The sequence below is a fragment of the Botryllus schlosseri genome, chromosome 9 (assembly GCF_051294905.1).
Source record: "Botryllus schlosseri isolate E-star chromosome 9, Bs_hap1, whole genome shotgun sequence".
Taxonomy (NCBI): Eukaryota; Metazoa; Chordata; class Ascidiacea; order Stolidobranchia; family Styelidae; genus Botryllus; species Botryllus schlosseri.
Genome location: NC_137244.1, coordinates 22,092,801 through 22,116,693, shown reverse-complemented (window position 1 = coordinate 22,116,693; position 23,893 = coordinate 22,092,801). Strand labels below are relative to the sequence as shown.

Below are 23,893 nucleotides of genomic sequence, written 5' to 3'. Positions count from 1 at the left end.
CAGCACTGAGAGCCATTACAATCGTTAGTTGTCGACTTGGCATATTTTTAATTACGTTGTCAGAACTGGTATCTGCATATCTATGACTGCAAACCCTAATACGCATTCGCTGTTTCCTTTATAACGGCCCTATGCAGTCACGCAATGGGAATCGAAGTAATCAGAAACTTTGGGATCATTCCAGTGCATTCTACTCGCGCACAATGACGAGATGTTACTAATTGACAACTCGCTCTTTTCAGTGAGCCTGGCAACTCAAGTTCCGCTATAAATCGCGATTTCGAAGGCACGTACCAATGCTTCGCTAAAAATAAGTGGGGCACGGCGCTGTCAACAAAGGCCGTTGTCAGGATCGGGACCAGTAAGAGCGACCGATGCTTTTGTAGAAACGAATCTCAAGCCCTGGTGAATTCCGTTTCAGCTCCACCCTTTATAACACCTGAAGATGATGAAATTACAGTTGCACTCGGTGACCCGTTGATTAAACCTTGTGTCCGGCCCGACGGTAATTCAAACGAGGTCGGAGTCAACTGGCAGTTTAAGACTGACGATTTTGAAAAGTCCAACAGAATTGCACAGGTTCGTATAGGAACAACTATTGTATATACACACAGTATTACTATGTTTTTATATTGAATTGATGTCAATTTTCTTAAGGCTCCCGATGGCAGTATTATCTTCTCGAATGTCGTTTCTTCTGATAATGGCTTGGTCTTTTATTGCTCCTGGAAGTATCTTGCTACGCGCACTTCTATCGATTCCATCCACCACACCATAAGAGTCACAAATGGTTAGTTCCGTGTATGGGTTATTATGCATGCCTTATTTCGTTATATTACTAGAATTACCCCTTACTATACAGATGTTGAATTCAATGATAAATCAGCGCAAATTGTGTATCCAAAATCGAATGAGGCTTCCATCGTGGTCATGCGGGGAGAAGATTTTTCTTTACCGTGTATAGCGACGGGACAGTGAGTACATATGCATGAATTTAGAAGCGGATTATTGGAAACTATACCTCAACGCGTCGCTTGTATACTCAATTACATCTGACTGCTGTTAAATTATTTATCTATATTCCATTTCAGTCCGACGCCGTCGGTATATTGGAGTTCTGAAAATCGATTCGAAGCGATTGATTTCAACAGAACTCTCGTGATAAAGAATGTGCAGTATTCCGATGAGGGAACATACATGTAAGTCATCAAGAAGGGCGTGAAATCTCCGAATAGTGGTGTTATATTATATGCCACGTCCGTTTTACTTACAATTTCTACGGCTGCAGCACGACTGCATAGTTACGGTGGTCTATATAGCTGTCACTGTCACAACATAATTAAAGGTTTCCAAACAGTTTCAAGTTTTTAGGATTGCTTAACTTGATATCGTTGTGGCGATACGTGTCTATGACACGAATGAAACTTGAAGGTGTTACTATTTACTTGCCTGTATTCTGTCAAATGCGAAAAATAGTATTTTGTAGCCATTAGTTAAGAACTTTCATGATAACGCTATCCTAAATAGCGCATATATAGGCCATTTATCAGAATGGCCACAAATCTGTATTTCATATTGAGGGATCTTGTTATACCGTGAAATTAATGGTATTCAATTGTATATTGAAGTTCTGTACCTCCAAGAAATTAGTATATACAAATATCTTATGCTGCACGCAGCCTTAATTTCTCACGCGTTCGTTGAAAATTGCTACATAACCACATTCATTGAATTCGAATGTAGATCATTCTTTTATTGCATAATCTTCAACGATGATGGTAAATAGTTGATACGGTGTTCGCTTCTTCATGACCGATTCCCATCAAGGACCATACCTCGCATAAATAAAGTTTTATATATCCCTGGTGCTAACCCGTCATTCATTTTCCAAGATGTTCTGCGGAGAACGCACTCAACTCCGTGGCGCGTAAGGTAAAACTAATCGTAGAGTCCAAGCCTTATTTTGCCGACGAAACGATGAAACCTTTCGACACAGTAGTGGAGCCCGCTAGCAATGTAATCGTGACCTGTGAACCAGCCGGCACGCCAGCTCCCGAGATTACGTGGATGAAAAACGGGAAAATACTTACCGGTACAGTGAGTTGTATTTTTAGTGTGAACTCTATCGGGTTGTCATTGAATGTGGTCGATTCAATTAAGTAGAATGAAGAAACTCGACGATATTAACATACGAAAACGTACCGCTAAATATAGGTTGCTAAATATTCGAGAGCCACAAAGGCTCTGGCGATACGCAGTTCATTGCAGCCGCCTTGTACAGGGGCTCCTTCTACAATCTACATGCATGATTGCTGTAATCTTGAATATGTAATACTTAAGATGGAATTTTATGGTCATAAAAGGCAATGTAAGATATTTGCCCCGAGCATTATGGTGATTCCAGCCTGGTGATATGGTTTGTTGTTTTCGTATTCACGGTGTTCCGACATCAATGGACATTTAACATCAGACCGATATTATCTTGAATGATATGATTCCTGAACTAATAACACGGCCCACTTTCGTTCTCGGCTCTGTAAGACACCGCTTGCGGATCGAATGGCGACGAGACGTTATTTTAGCTTGGTAGTTTGCAAGAATAACAAAAATAAAATATATTCTTCGCGCGATCTCCGCTGCGTTAGGTTCTGGCCGCTAAGTCACGCGTTCAAATCGATTTTCTTCATAGGATCGCACTTTCATGGTAAATCGCGTGTTCCACTGAACGATTTGAATGAAGATGACACTGCGGTATATCAGTGTATCGGAACGAACAAACATGGAACCACGATGGCACAAGGGTTCATCAACGTATTGGGTCGGTTACGTAACAAATACGTCTTCTCGAAACTGCTATTTGTCGGAAGTTTTTCGCTATACGTCGAAAAACTTTGATTTATACGTTTATACGATCACCAAAAACGGTATGCGGTTTGTGATTTACATTTTTTCGCTATTTGTTACAGCTACGCCGCCGGTAGCAATGCCCAACAACACACTATTGTACCGCAAGCTAGAGGGCACTGCAGTTGACATCACGTGCGCCATGTTCCCACCATCCGGTGTCACCGTGGTGTGGACCAAGTCAAATCAGCCGCAAAAGAATTTGCTTCGAGATAATAGGTATCTGTGTGTCGTATAGCCGTTCATATCGTTAAAACAAAGACTCATAACATACTTCTGGTTACTCCTGCTTGTCCATGGAAAGTGACTGAAAGTTACATGCCAGTATGTCCAAGTTGTCCATGCAATGGTATTCGTGTCCCATGATATGTCTATTCCCACTCTCTCGTCACCTACTGAACACTAATAATTGATATATTATTGCAGGATATAGATTTGACGAATATGGACACGGATATATAGTAAATACAATAGTATCGAGAATATAATAGTCTCAAGAGTACGGCTGAGGAGATTTAGTAAAACGGTATTTAAAGTCAGAGTTGTAGAAACATATCCTAGCTGGAGTCGAAGTTTTTAAATCATACGAGGACTTATATTACTAAAAGTGGCGTAGGCCTACATTCACAGCTAGGCAAACTCTCGTAAACTTGATTACTTTCTTCGGGAATAATTTGGTAATCTTAATGACTATTGGTGTTGTCATAAACGTGTATTTTTCTAAGATGATTTACAGGAATGTTGGAGGTGGAGTTCTGTGAAGGAAATAATAGGAGTTGGAACCTGGATTCATACTTTGAGAGTTTTCAGAGTTTACGGAGTCGGAGTCGGTGGTAGTGTAGATTGACTCCACTTTCTTCATCGAGAGTTGTCTGTTTTGAAATATTTCGATATGCATCCTTCGGAAAAAACCGTCATAGGTGTTATTTTTCGTAGGATCAGCCAAACAACCGACTCGACTCTGGTCATACAGCGCATCAATGTAGACGACGAAGACATTTACACATGCAACGCCACCAATAAATACGGTTCTGCGCATCTGGCCATCAACTTGACCGTTCTGTCGCCCACCACAATCCAGCCAAATTCAGAAAAGTACAGCGTTGCCCGGGGCGACAGGATCGCATTGGAAGTTAAGGTTACAGTCATAAATCGTCGGGGCCAATACGTCCGCTCTGAACACCCCATGCGATTCCACTGCACTTAGGTAACGACCGACCGAAACGCAGTGATACGCTCAACGTGGACAAAGAAAAACGGCCGCCGAATGGGAACTGGCAACGCTCTGGAGATCGTCGACGCGAAGTTATCTGATTCTGGGATATACGTTTTCGAAGTGCAAACGGAACTGGATCAGCGTTCCGTCAAATTTGATTTGACAGTGACAGGTTAGAAGTAGAAAATGAATGTATGAAAAGATTTAATAGAAGGTTGCCAAATTTTTATCACTGATCGGAAGTGGTCACGTATGAAATTTCAGGTTGCAACTTTGCGACCAACGAAAACGCCAATGATACTACAGTAAGAGCAGTTTTCGAAAATATTTTCAGTTATCGTGATTTGGGCTGGGCAAATACGAGTAACTGAGTGATTCGATTCTGAATGACGTATTATGCTTCGAGTCGAGTATTCGAGTATCACTCATTATGACGTAATAACTGTATGTAAGATGTCAAAGTTCAAATATGTACCTTTTATGATACTATTACAAAGAATATAATGCCAGTTTCACTTCATATTGAAGATACTTTGGTATTCTTTCGACCATACCGACTTCATTGCACTCTGTGACAATGTTGTGGGTTGATCATGACTTCATAAATCTATTATTGCCAGTATCCTTCGTAGCTTAGTGCTATGTTTCGTATGCTGCGATACGGCCAATCAAGGTTTCAAAGCTTCCGCAGTGGTAAACACTATCGAAACTATAATTCTCGTTGATAAACTTACTCTAAGTGGCGAGGAGCGTATTGTTTTAGTAATCGAAAAAATCGTCTTTTACTACTCGACTCGAATCATTAGAATTAATAATCGATTCAGACTCGAGTACTCGAATTATTGTGCCCAGCCCCAATCGTGATACAGAGCCTTTCTCGACGAATTGGCATGACAATGTCACCCATATAATTGATGAAAGCATATCCAAAATCTACTTTCGGCTTTACAGAATCAAAAATAGTTCTGTCATTTCCGGGTACGGATAGGGATTAGGACATGGTACGGAATTGATTGTGGATGTAGATATCGATTTGACCCTCAAATCTGAAATATGATCGCTGGTAATGGCATCATGGCATATTGTTAAATGCGCGAAGTATTATGCTGTATTTATGAGTAATAGTATATAGTCGTATAGGTAGGAGAATGGGGCGCTATGTCTGACCCTTATTTTAGATGTACCAAGTCCTCCATTTGATGTACAGTTTCAAAACGATACCGGATATAACGGCACCTTGTCGTGGAAAACACCCTTGTTCGATGGCCACTCTCCAATAACTGGTGACTATTTCATTTTCTATGTGCACATCACGCACGTAACCATTTAATGACGAATAACATACAGGCTATCACGTCGACGTAAATGCTTCAAATGATCTTGTCACTGGCGAATGGAGACGTTACAATTCGACATCTGGGATGGAACAGTGTACGATTGTTGGTTTAAAGCCGTGGGTGAGGTACAGTTTCAGAGTTTGGGCGGAAAATGATGTTGGAAAAAGTTTGCAAGCGAGTACACCTACTCCAACGCATTTAACGCCGGCAAAGGGTATGGGGATAGCTCAAGTGTATAGGTCATTCAATAACATTTCTGAAATTAGCTCCAGAATATAATCCAAACAACGTATCTGGAATTGGATCTTCGGGCGATACTATGGTGATATCTTGGAATCCACTGTCTCCGTTTGAGCATAGCGGTCCGGGATTCGGGTATGCCGTGAGGTATGCATCATATACCACCAGACTCTACCCGTACTAGCGAATTTGGCTGCACAAAATGATTCAAGTACTCGAATATGAATAAAGTGTTAACTCTAATGATTGGAGTGAAGTAGTGAGAATTGACTTTTTCCGGTATTGAAATTTTACGCTCCATACCACTAACAGTTAAAAATATAAAATGGCATATCTGTGTAGTGACAAAGTGCTATGAAATGAGCTTGGTCGAAAAAATACCAAATTACCTTTATGTGGTATGGAACTGGAATTATATTCGTTGTGTTAACATAAAAGGATGCTTACTTGAACTTCCCGCATCTTTCTTACTGTTCTGAGTAATGCTCGGTTGAGAATCGAATCTCTCGCGTACTCTTTCTCTCTCTCTCTCTCTCTCTCTCGATTTTGCTTAGTTCTACTAGCGACCAAACATGCTAATGTAAATTCACGCTAGATGGTGCCTTTTGGCCAACTGTTCGTGGAAAGAGGAGTTCGTAACGCGCGACAAATCAACATACACCGTGAGGGACACACCGAGCTATTCTGACTTTCGCATCGCTGTGAGAAGCGATAACAATATCGGCAAAGGACCGGAGCCCGAGTCATTCAAAGGCCGCTCAGGCTACGATTGTAAGTACAACGAGGCACATGAGTGAGATGTTATAGATGTCGGCGATCATGAACTTTCCTCATATGGCTGCTGGTCATGGTAGAGTACCAGCCCATATTTGTGACTGTCCCCTGTCCAGTATCCGCGTATAAAAGTGGAGCCAGTGACTGGCTATGCGTATAACTTACACAACGATACTTCAATAATTAACGCAACATTTCTAGGTGCTCGGAACCCAATTCGATTAAAAGTTTATTAAGTGAGATACGATAGATTATGGCATGGTAGTTGGAAGCTCAAAGTATTCATACTTCTCCGAGGCTCGATGACGATAGTTGACGCCGCTAGAATATAATAGTGGTTCCGCAACTAAATGTTCAACAGGTATTCGGCTGATTTCTGCTTTCAGCACAACATAATGCTGTGAGTCATTTTATTTGGCGATGAAATTTCTGAAATAGAGCATCGTTCAGTTTTGACAAACCAACACTTGAAGGAGCTAATCCTCGCTGCTTTATCGTTATATAGACATAATTGAAAATGTCGTGCTGCCCAGGTGGGGACTGACAGCATCCCCACACAACAATGATCATTATTTGATAGCCAACATCTCATGGGGGTGAATAAAATCACATTCTGACCACCCCTGATTTATACCTATACAGCATACACGACTATACAGTTTCATATATAGATATGAACGCTTGACCGACAAGACTAGCGTGATGGTGGAGCGTCCGGCTTATTGATCGGTAGGTCGTGGGTTCGATTCCCGTCCGGGTCAGACCAAAGACCTGATTAGTAACACTCATAACTCCCCGCTTGCCGCTCAACATTACTGGGATAGCATGGAGGGGCGGGGCAAGACTTATAAAGCCTTACGAGGCTATATCTGTACCTTCCTTGTCCAGCGGCATATGCACATCACGCACTCAACTCGTGGTATGCATTTGCGCAGATCATGTGTATATAGGGTTACCATACGTACCGTACGACTGCGAAGTGAGAAAAACTGACTAATTTTTCAGGATTTTCCACCGGTATTCTAAGTTTGAAAATTTTGACAAAGTATCCTTTCCTGATTCCAAAATTTGGTAACCCTGTGTGTATGCATATCACGAGTCGTTGTATATGCCGCAAATACATCAAGGACAAAAATATACTATACGTCCTATACCTATTATTCCTATTCAATCGCATCGGTAATATTTTGTAACTGTAGTTTAATCCGCAGATCCAGCGGCCCCTGACAATTTCAAAGTAATGGAGAGCTCGTTGACCGATATCAAGTTGAAATGGAATGAACCTGTGGCAGGGAACGGGGAAATTATTGGATTTGTACTGACATATGACTGGGAAGAAAATGGGGAGAAGTATATCGTCATATAATATCGCTGCTTATAAAAGATAAGAAAAAACTATCATTTTTTTTAGAAAATCAAACACGTCATACACGAAGGATGGATACATTTACCTGAACGGTCTAACTCCAAACACCAGTTTCGTTTTTACGCTATGTGTGGAGACAATCGCAGGAATCGGGTTAAATTGCTCGCGAATGACTGCCAAGACAGTAGCTCCGCGAAGTAACACTGTCCTATAATAATATTAATGTGCACGCGCTCGCTCTTAACGAAATCCTTTAGAACCGGAAAAACCGGTAGCTACGGTGTCCGCCAACTCCGACTCATTCGTTGTAACATGGAGAGATTCGACCCGAGACGAAAACGATGGAATTCCAATATCCGGATATATCGTTCAACACCGGATCACAGACGCAGGTAAAGTTTTGGAAATCACAAAATTATCATGGTTGTATACAGTGGTTAAGCCAAGGGGTCAACTTCTCCAGTAGACGGGCCTGATATGGGAAACTGAAGTATTTGGCGGGTCTGATTTCTGAATCGATACATTAATCGCGTATTTAATTTAATCGCATTTAATGTCAAATTTACGCTTGAAAAATAGAGACCAAAAAACTATTTAATCAATTTATTACCGGAACATACTTCAATAGCTGTTGAAGTCAATGAGACATCTGTGGTAGATCAAAGTTGTCAACAAGTTCTTTCAACTACGGCTGCATGTCGGTCGGACGTAGAAACCCTTTTGCTGGCAAAAGTATGTAGACCCGAACAGAGCAGGTAATTTTAAGGCCAACTTTCTCAGGTTGGCAGACTTGGATTCATTCAGTGACCCATAAAATTTGCAATGTTTTCAGACCTGGCCAACTAAAACATGCTTCAGATTCAAATTTCTGTTTCGGGGTAGAAACTGTCTGCGGGCCGCTCAAATCCCCGTCGCGGGCCGTTTGTTGCCCGCCACTGGGTGAAGCGATCAGAAACCAGGATCAGTTTTGTTTCTGTCCGGTTATTTTTGATTTTACATTAATCAGCAAATGTTGTGTGGACTACTTCGAAGCGCATTCCTGCCACGGGTCGCGGCATGTACAATTTCACGATCACAAAGACAAGTCTGAATGGACCGTATGAGTTGCGAGTGCTGGCGAAAAACAAGTATGGTATCAGTACTTCGGACCCGATAGACCCTCTCACCAAAGGTAGGTCAAGGCTATGCCGTGCGCGTACGTACTCTTAGCGAGAAGGATGTGTACGACACAATGATACACCCGTGATATACGGATGTGAATATACACCCCTTGTACGCAAAACCAGAACCTACCTCAGACTTACACCATACGTCGGGTGTGTCAAACTCAAATCGCGTCGCGGGCCGGGTTCAAACCTTCAGAGCACTCGCGGGCCGGACCAGTCTAATGATTCCAAAATGTTACCTCAAAATCCATGCCCTTGTCTTTTAGCCTAAATACTCAAATATCAAGCTTATTAACATAATATTCATTAACATAGGGTTTTATTATTCTATCAAGGTATCAACACCTCTATTCGCAAACAATGGAATAGGCAAAGTTACGATGATTGGCCGGTTGAATAGTTATATACACTAGGCGTCTTAAAAAATGACTTTTTTTCTCAAATTGTACTGGCTACTTGTAAAATTGTTAGGTTACCTAATTTAAGCCTACACGCCAAATTTGGTTCAATTCCAGCCAGTAGCCGCATTGCTACAGGAGAACAAAGTTAGGTTGTCTATAGAAACGATGTTCACCAAATTTGGCTGCATTCCAACCAGTGGAAGCGAGTTATTGCCGTCGAAAAATTTGGATTTGAATAAAATAGTATTTACGGTGGGCACAGCTATAATAAATTACTACTTTTGGTCCATTTTCCCATTCAACTGCGAAATCAAGGTGCCCTTTTTGCCTTGTCGAAATTGGTATCAATGGCAGCAACTTGTTCCTATTGGTTACCAGAGTGAAACAATAACACCGCTGAAGGATGGTTGTAATGTGGCCTACGAACATGAACATATGCTCGATATTTTCTACATTGAGGGAATATTTAATGAAAGTATTTCGTACAAAAAATTTCAACATTTGTCAGAAATGTGCTGGATAACACAGGCATTTTTCAGAATCGCGTCGCGTGCCGGATGAAACTGGATGCAGCCCGCGGGCCGTATGTTTGACACCCCTGCCATACGGTATAAATCGAACACAACATTTTTAATCCAAATGATGTTCGCACGTTGTGGCGGATGAATGTATTCACGTGGGCATGCATAGGATTTATAACCACGATTTTATTCTGAGTTAGGTTCTGCTTTCGCGTACCATCTTTTCGCTACGATTGTAGACTATAGGCCAGGGGCTCCCAACGTTTTTATGGTCGCGACCTCAAATTTCGATTTGAAAAAAGTCCACGACCTCGCCTCTCAATTTGGCGTGCTGATTACTAAGTGTTTATTAACGTGATTGTTACGTGTGTCCTGTTCATGTATTATATTGTTAGTACATAACACTACCGGTCATTTGTAATTTTCCCAGAAGGAAATATAGCCGTCCTATTAGTTTCCATGCTCCCTACACTTTGTTAGTGGTGTATTGATGGTGTTTGTCGACTACTATATGGTTAGTGGTCATTTACAGCAGGCCGATTTTCTTCCTCTTTATTCCGTAGCTGCCGACTAATACACGGCCCATTTCTAGACTTTTTATAAGACACGACTTTCGCGGATGAGATGGCGAGAAGGTAAACCCCCGACACTTTAATCTTCGTACTAATGACCAGCTACCAACCTTGTGTTATAGTATGCGGCACTTTAAATGACGCTTCGACTAACCTGATAACTTGTTTGCCGGGTTCGCTTGTTTTTTTTCTTGTATTTTGAAAAATGAACTAAAATCTTCAGAAATGAGCCGCCGATAGCATCCGCTTGTATGACATTCTTCTAATAGTCATCGGTATTTAATGTTCGTCTCCGCGTCCCCAGAAAATAGGCAAACGACCCCATTGAGGTCGCGACCCCTAGTTTGTGAACTCCTGTTGTATAGGCGATAAGTAGGTTTTCTTCAAATTCGGGAATGAATGTGTCCAGCCGAATTATGCGTGCTTGCTAACGAAAACTAAATTTCGTGTCATTAATAATAATACAACAGAAATCAGAGATACTTATGATACCAGCTGCGTACATACTATATGCTGTAAATACGTGAGTAGAAAATAGGTGTATTGACCAAATTTCCGCCAGCGTATAGCGTGAAAACCAGGCCATCAACACTTTCTGGTACAAAATTGGAGATTACACGTAAAGAGAGATATTAGAGATATATCCCAGGGGTGTAGTGTAGTGAAGCGCATTAATCTTTGGAGTCGGTCTAACAATGTCCGGTCTTGAAATCGTTCTACATATTGTAAGAGCCACATGAATTTATTGTATCATTGGATTGAACGTTGATTGAATGTTTATTTCGTTAGTCGTTTTTTAGGAGATTTAATCAACTTGAAAATTTGTGTCGCAAGAGGTTTAGATTCCATGTCGCAAGAGGTCTAGGTTTTAATATAAATAGTAAGAAAATGTGCATAGAGAAATAGGCAGATCGGCCCCGACGGTTACCTCGCATTGAGCAGGACTATGAATCTAGGCAAAGAGGTGGGTCGCAGAACATTTTCAACCCCGAAAATGGGCCACGCTCAAAAAAGGGTTGAAAACCTCTGGTCTAATTATAGAAAACTAGAATTATGCCTTTCTGCACACAATACACCGCCACCGCCAGCTGTTACATCTTCGTTGACCGCCCAGACATATATATTAGAGCAGGGGCGGGCAACATACGGCCCGCGGGCCGGATCCGGCCCGCGAGGGGATTTTGTGCGGCCCGCTGACAGTTTTCGGTCTTACGTGATGAAGAGGCCCGCGTCGCCGTGTACAGGCATTTAGGCACAAACATTTTCAAGCATGAACATTAGCACGACAAAGCGACCTTCCAATACAACTGATGTTCACCGCATTGACGTAGCCAGGGGCGAATGGGACCATGTCATTCCCAAATTTTTCGAGAATATTCGTAATATTTATAAATAGTGGAATATTTTCGGGCAGATGGATTCAAACTAAAATCTTTTCGCGCGCGGCGCGTGGTTTAGTGTCTCTATATACGTGCGTCGCGCGTGTCTTGATTATGAGAATACAGTATCATAAATACACTAGAATAGCCCGAGACCGTTGGGTTGCAGGAGTTTTCAACAAACTAATTAATAAGAATGAACCCACCCGAAGTGAAAAATCTGCGATAAGCTCATGGATGTATGTATATTCTTATGCCATGATCCAGTGGCGGCTCGTCCTATAGGGCAACTGGGGCATTGCCCCACCTAAAATTCTGTTAAATAACAATTCTTTACCATGTATAGACGCACACCTATCTATATAAACCGAAATCACAGCGAAAATCGTATACTTCTTGTCCTTTCGCTTGTAAACGCCCATATATAGCGAAGTCTCTGCGAAAATCGAATTCTCTTCTGTGTTTTCGCTTTGCGAATGCCTAGCCGGGGCTTGCCCCGGTAGCGCTCATAACAAGCTTTCACTATCTATTCTCTCAAAGCCGCGCCCAATAAAGAAACGGTGATTTACTCTCTCCTATTCATAAAATTACCGAGCAACCGGGGCACGATAGCTCTGTGCCCTTAAGGTGTGATGTAACAATCGTATCTATAGCTAAACTCTGTTACCGTCATATGCGTTTAGTCGACCTTTGCTGGTGTAGGTCGATTTTAATGGGGTTTCACACCATGAAAACTCTTGAAACTTGTTATGTCATGTCGTGATGGTGATATTTAACACTGCCCCAAGTTTCAGGGTTTCTACTTAAAGTTTAGGGTAGTAATTCCGTTTCCGAAGTTGAGTGTGTGCTGATCCGTCATGTATCGCAAACAGATTTTACTCAAAAGCCGGTAATGGTATCCATTGGTTTTGACGATGTTCAATACTGAGATCGGTTATGACATTTGGCACGGTAAGTCTTAATGTTAGTATCGAACGCTGTACCAAGTTTTAAGTTTGTCACTGAACTGTGTTAGTGGTAATTTCGTTTCCTAATTCGAGTGAGAGCTGACTCGTCATTTATCGCTAACAGATTATACGCAAAGCCGGTATTGGTCTCTATTGATTTTAACGATGCTCCTTACCTAGATCCGTCATAAGCTTTTGCACCGTATGTCTTGATTTTAGTATCGAACGCTGTGCCAAGTCTCAAGGTTGACACTCAATGATTAGGGCAGTAATTTCGTTATCAAGGTCGAGTATGGTAAAGATGTGCTCCGATCTGACACTTTAGCCTACAACACATTGCGGATTTCACCCAAAAGCCGGTGTATCTGCGGTAACGTTAACTGAGATGATGATATCATTCTCAGTTTGCATTCAAATATTTACTTTGATATTATATTCTCCAATGTCAATTTCACCGTGAAATTGTGGTCTTCAAGCCCTTTGCTTACAACCCCCTGTCAAGCGCGATAGTTATTAGGTTTTCGATGGCGGCTAACAGCTGATCACTTGATCAGCCTATTCCTCAGTAAATTTTACGCAGAATTCGGTGTTGGTCTGTTCGCATTAATTTTGACAGTGTACCATACCGAAAAGGGCCATGAGGCCACTTCTCGATAATGTCATGTAACAGTCTACCAAGTTTAAGGCTTTCATCCACGTATTTATTCCGTAACATATTTTCCAAAGGCGATTTCGCAGCAGACCTATAAGACAGTAATAAAAACGTATGTGTCGTGTTACAGTCTGCAGTTTCAAGGCCAAAATCTCTTATGCTGTACCGACTGCCGAGACCAAATTTCCGAGGCTGCTATTCTTAGTTCTTTAGAATGATGTTTTGGATTCAATAGGACAGGCCCAATCTATGAGATAACAATTGCGTATCTGTCCGAATTCGTTGACCTTTCCAATTAGGCTTACGCTATCTCTCGAGTTATAGTCATTTCCATTTCTGCAGATAATTAGTCAGGTCTAATGCGAACATGAACCGTGTTGAATCTTTGTTCCGTACGCCGTTTACGCAGTTACCACACTTCAAGTCACAGCTCACCAGCGGACCTCTCGTGGCACATACGTTAAAATCACTGTTGCCGGGAAATTCATGTTACCGCACCATCATTAAGTTACTTGTTTACGTTGGAAAACGCCATTGTGACGTCATCTTGATAAAAAGTCGCTTGCAGCCCTTGCCCCACCACCCGATATTGTCACGAGCCGCCACTGCCATGATCAATGTTCAAAATTATAATCATACGTGCTGTAAATTTTCGAAGAAACCACTTGCTCATACACTCACCAATACCATTGATCAAATTCATTCATATATGCCAAAAATTTTCGCGCTTGGCGCGACTATCTGCCAAATATGATCGGATTTCGAATCACATTCATATCACCGATTTGGGCTCGCTCGTGAATCGGTCGCCCAACTGCAGGAATGTGTGCGTCTCTGAATTGTATGTACAAAGGGTAGTGCAAGGTAGGTTGAGCGGATCTGTGGCGCCTTCCCACGGTGGGAGTTACCGTGAAATCATGGTGTCCTATATGGTGTCGACACAGGCAATTCTCACGCCTCAGTGAAATTGTGACGTGATACAATTTCACTGAGGCGTGAGATTTGCCTGTGTCGACACCATATAGGACACTATGCTGAAATCATAAAAAAATGTCAGGAATCCGGCCCGGCTCATGTTCATGTTCCCCTATCCGGCCCGCCGGATTAAGAAGTTGCCCGCCCCTGTATTAGAGCCACCGATTATCTCAAGCGCTCCATCCTGCTTGTGGTAATTAATGATGTTAATGCATCAAAGTGCTATCCCCTCATCAAGACTATACTTATATTGAATATTAATTATATGAAGTTGCAAAACGTGTAAGTTGTTGTCCGCGTACCAGTACGGCAAAGTATGACAGGGAAAACCGGCACAAGCGTTCGAATGTGCATCTGGAGCCTATCCCATCAAATTCGGGCAGAGTTTTTGGGTAGTTTCAGACTCACCGTGTAATCGCACCTAACAGCATTGCCGCGAGACTCCATCATTCTCAATCAACACTCGTAAGAGTCGTAACGCAAGTGTCGTAAATGCGAGTTTCAGCAAGCCGTAAAAGAATAATCCAATCGGTACACACGGAGTCCTTTTTACAGATGCTAGTTCAATTTGTCGTCAAACATAAAAATAATTTTACAGCACGATTTCCATTGTCGCGCAGCGTAAAGAAAACACGGTACATTTGACATTTCGTTTATTTGCGCGCAATAAAACAACGCCGGCAAACGCCGGGATTTTACTAACAACGGAGTGACCATGATTGCTTCTAACGCAGACCCTTAGTAATAGCATTGTAACGTAACACCAGTATACTACTTCCAATTCATCAGTCAAAGAGTTGAAAGGTGGCTTAAAATGACTTTGGCTCAGTTTCCGTAACTGGTAAAGGCCCGCGAACAGTTCCTTGACAGTATAGTAATGATATGATCGTTTATTTTTTTGCAATGAAGCATGCATTGCATAAGCTTACCTGTAATTTGGATTTGATTCACGGGAATTGATGACACGCGTATTTTACGCATTGTTATTAATCAACGGACTTCATTTACGACGAATGTTGTAGTTCTGGAGTCGAGGTATTGCTCGATACTCGATATGATCAAATCGCGTGCGTTTACTTGGCGTTGAAGCCAAGATAGCGTGAGGGTCTTTTCGAGAAGGGATTTCCTATTTTCGGCAGGCAACCGGCTCCATTGCGACTGACGCACACAATGTGTGTTACCAGCGCGCAGCAGCGACTCCAGTAAATAATTCCTCACGATTCTAGACGCTATAACCGCGAACACGCCCTTGTGAGTATCACTCATGTGAGTCCACGGCATCGAAGTCCCCAGAAGGCCAATAACAGTTTGCTGTCGCCACGCGGCTTCGACTGCATTCGTGAAATCATCCCTATGAAAAGCACCAGTAATGGCGGCCTTCACGACTACAGGATCGCTACTGCATACCGTCGCAAAACGTATGTGTCTTTGCCGGGTATTATGTTCCGACAAAGCTCTTTGAAATAGAGAGTCGATGGATTTTTGCCACAGTTGCAAGCAAGCCTTCGAGACCGCCCTTCTAAGGATGCTGTTCTGTGCTCGAAGTTTTATCTCCCAAGTGCTTCGCACGACTACAGCGTACATCACCTTTTTGCCTCTCTTGCGAATATTCCGCCTTTCAAAACGAAGTTTGTACTGATTTGCGTCCACGGGCGTGTCGTTTACGGAACGTACGCTTTTCAGAGAGTCAAGGTAAAGGTAAGGAGTCTCACGGCAGGAGTGCAGGTTCCTTCCGTTGACGCAGTGCGTGCTTTTACGCAGGACGCCGGGCTCTCGCCCTTCCTGCGTCAGCTGACACGCACGTGCCTGGCCGAAGTTGTCTACTGTGAGATAAAGGTTGGAACAGCTGTGTTTCAGAGTCACTTTCCTGACACCTCGGGGGCAGCAGTTATGTGCTAGAGGCGTCACGTCGGAAATCTCCAATGATCCTGAAAACGGAAAGGGCGAGCGATTAGGATTATGCATCGGATATCCATTATCCACGCATTGTAGTAGAAGGAAAGATCTCAATTTGAAGTGAACGAATGCACGTATACAATCTTTTATCGACTCTATAATTACACTATACTATGCAGCGTAGCGTGCCTTGACACCTCAAATAGGCTAAAGTCATAATGGGGTTGAATTACGCCAAACAATTCCAAATGCAATAATCGGTGGTAGTTATCCGTAATGTATTGATATTATTACAAACCACACGCAGTTCTTGTTTTCGTCGATTTCGGCTAATTTAATTATCAAAGCACTTCGATGCGCATCACCGAACATACGCGCACGATTCCTCAACTCATGGAGAGAATAAATGCATCATACCAGCTTGGCTGCGAAGTCAACCACAAAGAACCACACTTCATGGATTTGAAAATTTACTTACGCCATGCATAGGACAATAAGTCCAATGAATTAACATTGTTTATTTAACGAGTTGAGGGTTGAACGTGCGGACGTTCAATTCAAAATGAACTTTTGACGGGGTTCCTATTGCTCGCAGTGTGATCATTAGGTTAATAAATTGGGAGAGTAGCCACTAACGAACTATACGGCTACCATTTCAATTTCAACATTAGTTTTGAATGTGATATATATTCTAACAACTAACCAAATCACGAAATGAATGTCACATTCAGCCTCTTGCGTCAGTTTAAAAATGACTTCCAATTACGTTTGCTTCCACAATCCACATATTACCGCAATGGGCCATGCTATAAGTCGGCCGCTACTGAATAGAAATGGAGTAAATTGGTCTGGTGTAAATGACCACAGTAGTCTACAAACACCAGGAATACCACAAACAAACAAACCACAATGAATTTTTCAATCTACCAGTGTAACATCAGGTATTGCGTAAATATCGAGTATTCTCTGATATATCATACCCTCTATCAACAGAATCAATATTTTCAATATTTGCCATTAATGAAAATCGGAAAAAGTTCATGCATCGCATTTTATAGTTGCTGGAAATTTCACTCGGTAATTCAGTCATACATCCATCAAGTGGAATAGACTCAAGTTATCCGCCAATGCTTTGGAAGAATGATTTAGTTGAGCGCATTGCAGTAAATTTCCGTATCGGCACATAAGAAGTTTGCAAACCATGAAGTGTTTCATCACTTGCTGTGATGTGAACATGATCGATCGCGAGTCAATGACCGCGAAGTTGTAACTTGTAGGAAGTAGGGATTGAGTTTACCATTAGAAGTTTCGGGTTCGTGCGTACTCAAACTTTTAGAAAAGTTTTTTTGTGAAAACAAGCATAAGCAAGCACGTACACGTGACACCATGCGTATATTATCACAATGCCAATTAAAAACAGATCTATTTTGCATTCCTGACTACATCCCGCCTGTTGCCAGGGTAATCAGAGTGCTATCGTTCGAATAGCATTTAAAACAAATGATGTTTTAAAACACTTTGTTTGAAACATATTTTAAACAGTGTTTTTAAAAAGTGCGTATTAAAATATTGTGCTTTTATTGAAAAGTTGTATGCCATAATTGTGTAAATACAAAATAATAAATACTAATTGTGTAAATTGTGTACATACTGCAAACTTGTAGTAAGAGTGTAGGCCTACGAACGATTTGCACCCGCTATAGTCAGCGTATACAGTATGGAATGGTTCGAACCCTCGAAATCGTCGTAGGTTCAACATATTGTTGTAGCACGTAGATATGAATCATTGGAACGGAATGGATGTTCTGGTAATAATGACCACCGACCTTTAAAATGATGCATAACGATGTAGTCCAGGCTAAAGAGATTTTTGTCCGTTTATGACAGGGGTCGGAAGCCTTTATCGGCAAAGGAATCATATTTACCCTATATGTTGACAATAACAGTCCACTTTATCGTCACAATTAATGATTTGCGACGTCATGCATAAAAAACAAAATAAAAATAAAAAAACAGGTTTTTTTTAAATTGGTTTTTGTTTTAAATGCAACCCTAGCTGTCATTGTCAATGGCAGGAGTAAGATATCTAATCATTGATCTTAAAACAACTCGTTGGTAACATTCAAATACATCTGGCTTAGTTTTCGCCCCGTAAGGGCCCGTATTTCGCACCCAGTATTGCTGGGCTATTCGTGGAGGATTGTGGGAAGAAGGAACGATTTAGGTAACGGATCTAGGTATGATTTGCGGTTGTATAGGGCATCGGTAGCTGCGCTACTACGTGAGAACATATATAGGCTCATGATCTCATCTAGAACATTTCCGCCCAAGCACGTAGCACGGGCGAAGGCGGTTCATTTTTGACGTGCACCCGGAATAACTTGATATATTAAGCAAAAATTACGAGAATCAATATGAATGTTGGCAATATTCATCTTAGTTTTCTGTCGAATATCCTTTCTTGCTGCAACCGTGATGCAGTTAGTGATCGGAAGTTGAAATACAAGAACGTGTAATCAAAAATGCTAAGATCAATGAAAATTCTGATATTTCATAAAAACTTTGGCGAACCGCATACTGACTACGAACATGTAGAACAGGGCCGGCCAACCCGTGGCCCGCGGGCCACATGTGGCCCGCGAGAACGTTTTGAGTGGCCCGCGAGGTAATTTTAGAAGATAGTAATATTTTTATGGATTGCCCACTGTCCAGATTGTGAACTTGCATATAGCCAACCAATTATTTGATTAGTCTGGCTGCAACACTTGGGGTGTGACGACTAAAATATCAGGTCCGACGCATTGGCAGTAGGGCTGGGCATAATGATTCGAGTACTCGAATCTGAATCGAGTAATAATTTTAATGATTCGAGTCGAGTAGTAAAAGACGAGTTTTTCGAGTACTGAAATTATACGCTCCTCGCCACTGGAAGTTATTTATCGACGAGATTTGAAGTTTTGGTACTATTTTTCACTATGACAGCCTTGGAACCCTAATTGGCTGTATCGCAGCATACGAAACATATAGTACAAAGCTAGTAACGTTACTGGGAATAACCCATTTCCGAAATTCTGACCATCCGACAACATTGTAACACAGTGCAATGAATTCGGTATGGTCGAAAAAATACCAAAGTATCTTTAATGTGATGGATAACAAGCATTATTCTTTCGGGTGACATGCAAAGTACATATTTGAACTTTGACATCTTACATTATATATATATAGATATCGACTTTCAATTAAATAAAAGGGCAAAAGAAAACAGGAAACAAAAGAACATCAAGATAATCAGTTTTGGGCCCTTGTTAAGCGCCTTCAGCGTGGGCGGTCGTGGGCGTCTTCAAGCGATAGCCTGCGTTGCGCTAGCTCGGTCTCTATTGTCGAGCGCCATGTTATGACGTCATAAGGAGTGATACTCGACTCGACTCGAAGCATAATACATGATTCAGAATCGAATCACTCAGGTACTCGATTTTGCCCAGCCCTAATTGGCAGATCCATGGGCCAGTCAAATTTTGGTAAATATTCGTACATTAGAATAAGCAGAATGTTCTGCGGTAGATTTATCCAAAGTGAAAATTTCTTCACCCTACACGCAATATGTTGTCACTCGATTTCTTGCTTTTAATATTGTTACCCCCTCCTCAAAATAAAAGAACGGCCAATGTACCAGATTAAGTCTAATTATGATCGCAATTACGAGAGAAAGTGTCGTCTAAGATGCGACCTTGCGTTTTCGCTCGCAGAAATACCGTCGACGATGAAACATAGGCATAAAATTATTGACTCATGTTGGCCGAAGCTTTCGTTATCGATATGTCCAGGCGCCGAATCGTCCAGTTATTGCAAACTGAGCCCAGCAATATACTGCAGACCCGCAATATGCTCAAGTAACAGTAAGATTGACCTATAAACTTTGAGTATTTTTCGCGCTTAGCGCGGATAGTGGCCCGCGCGATGGTTCGTCAATGAAATGTGGCCCTTTAGCCGAAAAGTTTGGCCACCGCTGATGTAGAACATTCGCACCGCCCCTTGTAGGAAGGCCATAAACTGGATTTAGTTGATAATGCTCCACGATTATTTATACACGGGATTCGCAATAGGAGTCAGATGCACCAACTATCTGATACAACTACCCCCAAGATGTCTTGAAACACTATTTACTATGGAGTCGTCGCCGTGCTTGTTTACAATAAAAAAAAATTGACGAAAACTCTAGTTGCAAATGCTTTTTGTTGCTATAATTCGACTTCAATATTCATATAGAAACGGATCAGACCGTACACATTACATGGTTCAAAACATCTCTAGTAACGCAGATTTTGTTTGACCTATCATACCAGCGTGCTTGTTTCCTAATCTCAATACACACGTCCGGGATAATTTTTCTCAGTATCAAATGCGAGGTATGCGATGACATCACCGTTCGATAAGCTTCTATATTCAATATCCAGCCGTCGCATTCCAGTGATATGTTTTACGTATACTAAACTTTTACGCCATGCCAATAGTTAAATACTGGGACGTGGCTTTTCATGTACACTTATTGTACAGGTATCTTGTTGATCGTTATCGTTACCGTCTGCCCAAGACAATCTTTTGTCGACTGAAACCACTTTATAAAGGGTATGAACTATATATGTAGAGGACTTGACCCACCCAATCAAATTAATGTTAGAAGTCGTACATTTGGGAGTAGGCTATAATTAATGAATCCTATTGCCCCGCAACGTCTACGATGCACAATTTCGATTATTGCTATCAATCATACAAAATTCATTGAAAAGTATTCGTTACGTTGACAACATTGGTTGAGGAAGTTGCAATACGCCATCAAAATTCAAAGATATGAATACAAATCGTATTCTCACCCAACGGTCGATGCTTTGGTGGCGGGAATCCAAATTCTATGTGGCCGTGTATGGACGCTTCAAATACAGTTAAATGCCTCTGATAACCGCGGCCTAGGACGGTTATAACGGCCTGGGTCGTTAACGCACGTATCCTATGTATTACATCATTGTCGATGTTCGCCATCGGCGCATGTGTACTTCCTTCATCTTTCGAATAAGCTCTGCCACGAAAGTCTGTCTGACCTCCAGTCGGTTTGGTATTGAACGCTAATAATACCATAATTGAGGCGAGGTGCGTTAATTGTGTCTTCTTCAATCCCACTGTCTTTGCTTCCTGCACTCGGGTATTCGTTCGATGACCACGATATAGGAATCTATGTACTAGCTGGGAGAAATTTGGCATCCTTCCACAGCAACCTTGACTGCATTTTGCGTTGATGTTCGCGATATCGGCTCGTTTCATCCGCTCATGATCCGATTAGTTGCGTTGATAAATATCTCAACTATACGATTCGTATCTTCGGTCTTTCGTTTCCCGGGCTATTTATATATAACTGTCGTCCAAAAAAGTCAAACGCAGAAGAAGCGATTTTGGAATACTTTGGGGATAAGTAACTCACTAAAATAAATATCCCGCGTTATTTGTTGACTCGTATTAAGACGATTTACATCGTTTTTACACCGTAGCCAAAATAGAAGAGCAAATTCTTACACCCCACCGTGTAGCGGGCGGGACAGGAAATCAATTCTTTTGTAGGTGAGCCGTAAAATGCATCTTTATGTCGCGATAAATTTCCGCAAAAAAATCAAAGTCTAGCCACCTTTACGAGAATCGCTCATCTGTCAGAGAGAATATTGTAAACAGGCGAAAAGCTTTCAACTGTCGGCGTTGATGCGATTTCGTCATCACCGGGCAAGATCGTTTGCGCCGCAGCTGTGACGTGTGAGTGCGAGGTGTGGGGCTGTCCGCGGAGGTAACATACCGCGACGATGATGTGAAACTGCTTTGGAATTTTAAGCCACCTATGTGGTAGCTTGCATATGTGTTTAAATGTGGATCCCACTATACTCGGTACATATCATAGATAGAGTCTAATTCACGATTTGTGAATGTAACCCCATGTAAGAGAATGTTTTTATCTGAGCGCATTCCGTGATGTGAAGGCAAACGAAATACTAAAAATTCCTGGTAAGGCCTCGTGAGTCGTGATGCTCATAAAATAGTGAAGCATAAGGATGATATCGAAAGCGGCTGATGACAACTCTCGTTTGCTTATAATATGCGGTATAAATCAAACGGCATATCAATCCAAATGCTTATCAAACTAGAATGGAGTACAAATGAACGTAGGCTCATAGGGGCGTTGGAAGGTATGCAATGCACGCTTTATAACAATGCTAAAGCATGAGTCAATCACAGCCTTTTCTCCACGAAGTAATCAAATGACCAAAATTAGCGATTTAATATACGCAGAGAAGTAAAAACGCCAGATGATAGTGATTGGCTGTAAATTGAAAAACAAAAATACGCAAATGCTGTTCAGTCGCTAACAAGTCTGGTGATATATTTGATCGACACCCCGACCACGGGGTTTCTGAATTCTGAAGTAGGTTTTGATTTCGTGTGGGCCTACATACATTTCCATAACAGTGTATATTTATGGTGATGCGGAAAGTCTCGCTACTGATGGAACCGACGACAAATTTATTGACCCTCGAATGTATCGCGTAAATTGACTCACTGCGCGCACTGCCTCCAACCTCCATGCATTCATCATTCGACTTGTTACTTATTTGTCGTTCTAATTAGACTTATTGACACTGTGATATTAAAATGTTAAAATGGGGTTATCTCTGCTCCTGAAAATAGGTTTCCCTTTAACTCAACTGACAGTTGGCAATAAAATCAGGCTCTGCCTTACTGGATTCAGGAAAAACTCAATTTAATCCGGAGACGCGGCATAATATCAAGCAACTCTGTAGCAAGTAGGCCTGCATAATCTCGATTTTAACGGGTTTGGGTGTTATGTGGAATTGAGCATCTGAGGTAGACCACGATACTTGCCCTTGCGGTTTTTAGATAGATCTCTCCTTTGCAAGACGCATCGCTCATAACAGTAACGTAAAGATTTCAGGATAACATGACCCCTGTCATGATAGTTCACTCAAATCGAGGTTTTAGGCATCTATAACGCACACCGACGTCCGACAATGCTCTCATCTCATATATAATACCAAAACAACATAATGGAACAGCGTTGAATCATCTTGATCGCAGATGGTCGTGTTCAAATTCCATTCCCATACTCGCAATTCATCATACCAACTGATGCATTGAGGGGTTGAGCATATTATACACTGAAGCTATACTTGAAACTTTCGTTCTGCACCTATGCTATTATAGGAACATTTAGTTCACATTTGACTTGATGGCATAAAATGAAATGTTATCATTCCAATGAATTATTCCGTCGCTGTATAATGTCAATATTAGTTCGATTAACTGCCGCTTTGTGGTTTCGTATGGTATCATATAGAAAGGGATATCTGGTGTTGGACTACTTTTGTTTAAAATTAAACGTAAACTGAGGCTTCATATTTTCGTTTATAAAATGCTTTGTGTCATCCGAAAAAATGAATAAACATTACTGTAGTGATTACATTGAAAGAATAACGGTTATTTTTTGACAG

At 41.6% G+C, this 23,893-nt stretch overlaps 2 protein-coding genes across 2 annotated transcripts in view; one reads left to right on the top strand and one right to left on the bottom strand.

Moving 5' to 3' along the window:
- The window catches only part of LOC145446506 (neuronal cell adhesion molecule-like), a 33,434-nt gene that overhangs the window by 4,373 nt on the left and 5,168 nt on the right, over window positions 1–23,893 (top strand). The window contains exons 4-21 of the mRNA XM_080324823.1: window positions 243–361; window positions 422–579; window positions 658–790; window positions 863–974; window positions 1,092–1,199; window positions 1,893–2,092; window positions 2,690–2,818; window positions 2,967–3,123; window positions 3,841–4,042; window positions 4,112–4,292; window positions 5,299–5,403; window positions 5,468–5,671; window positions 5,724–5,844; window positions 6,293–6,468; window positions 7,683–7,821; window positions 7,883–8,034; window positions 8,095–8,229; window positions 8,844–9,008. Coding sequence (XP_080180949.1) covers window positions 243–361; window positions 422–579; window positions 658–790; window positions 863–974; window positions 1,092–1,199; window positions 1,893–2,092; window positions 2,690–2,818; window positions 2,967–3,123; window positions 3,841–4,042; window positions 4,112–4,292; window positions 5,299–5,403; window positions 5,468–5,671; window positions 5,724–5,844; window positions 6,293–6,468; window positions 7,683–7,821; window positions 7,883–8,034; window positions 8,095–8,229; window positions 8,844–9,008 — 2,696 coding nt within the window. The remainder of the gene's footprint in view (window positions 1–242; window positions 362–421; window positions 580–657; window positions 791–862; window positions 975–1,091; window positions 1,200–1,892; window positions 2,093–2,689; window positions 2,819–2,966; window positions 3,124–3,840; window positions 4,043–4,111; window positions 4,293–5,298; window positions 5,404–5,467; window positions 5,672–5,723; window positions 5,845–6,292; window positions 6,469–7,682; window positions 7,822–7,882; window positions 8,035–8,094; window positions 8,230–8,843; window positions 9,009–23,893) is intronic.
- LOC145446509 (uncharacterized) lies at window positions 15,091–23,853 on the bottom strand. The gene is made up of 2 exons (XM_080324828.1): window positions 21,221–23,853; window positions 15,091–16,378 (listed from the first exon to the last, which is right to left on the bottom strand). The coding sequence occupies exons 1-2, from the start codon at window positions 21,663–21,665 to the stop codon at window positions 15,441–15,443; spliced, it is 1,383 nt and encodes a 460-aa protein (XP_080180954.1). The 5' UTR covers window positions 21,666–23,853; the 3' UTR covers window positions 15,091–15,440.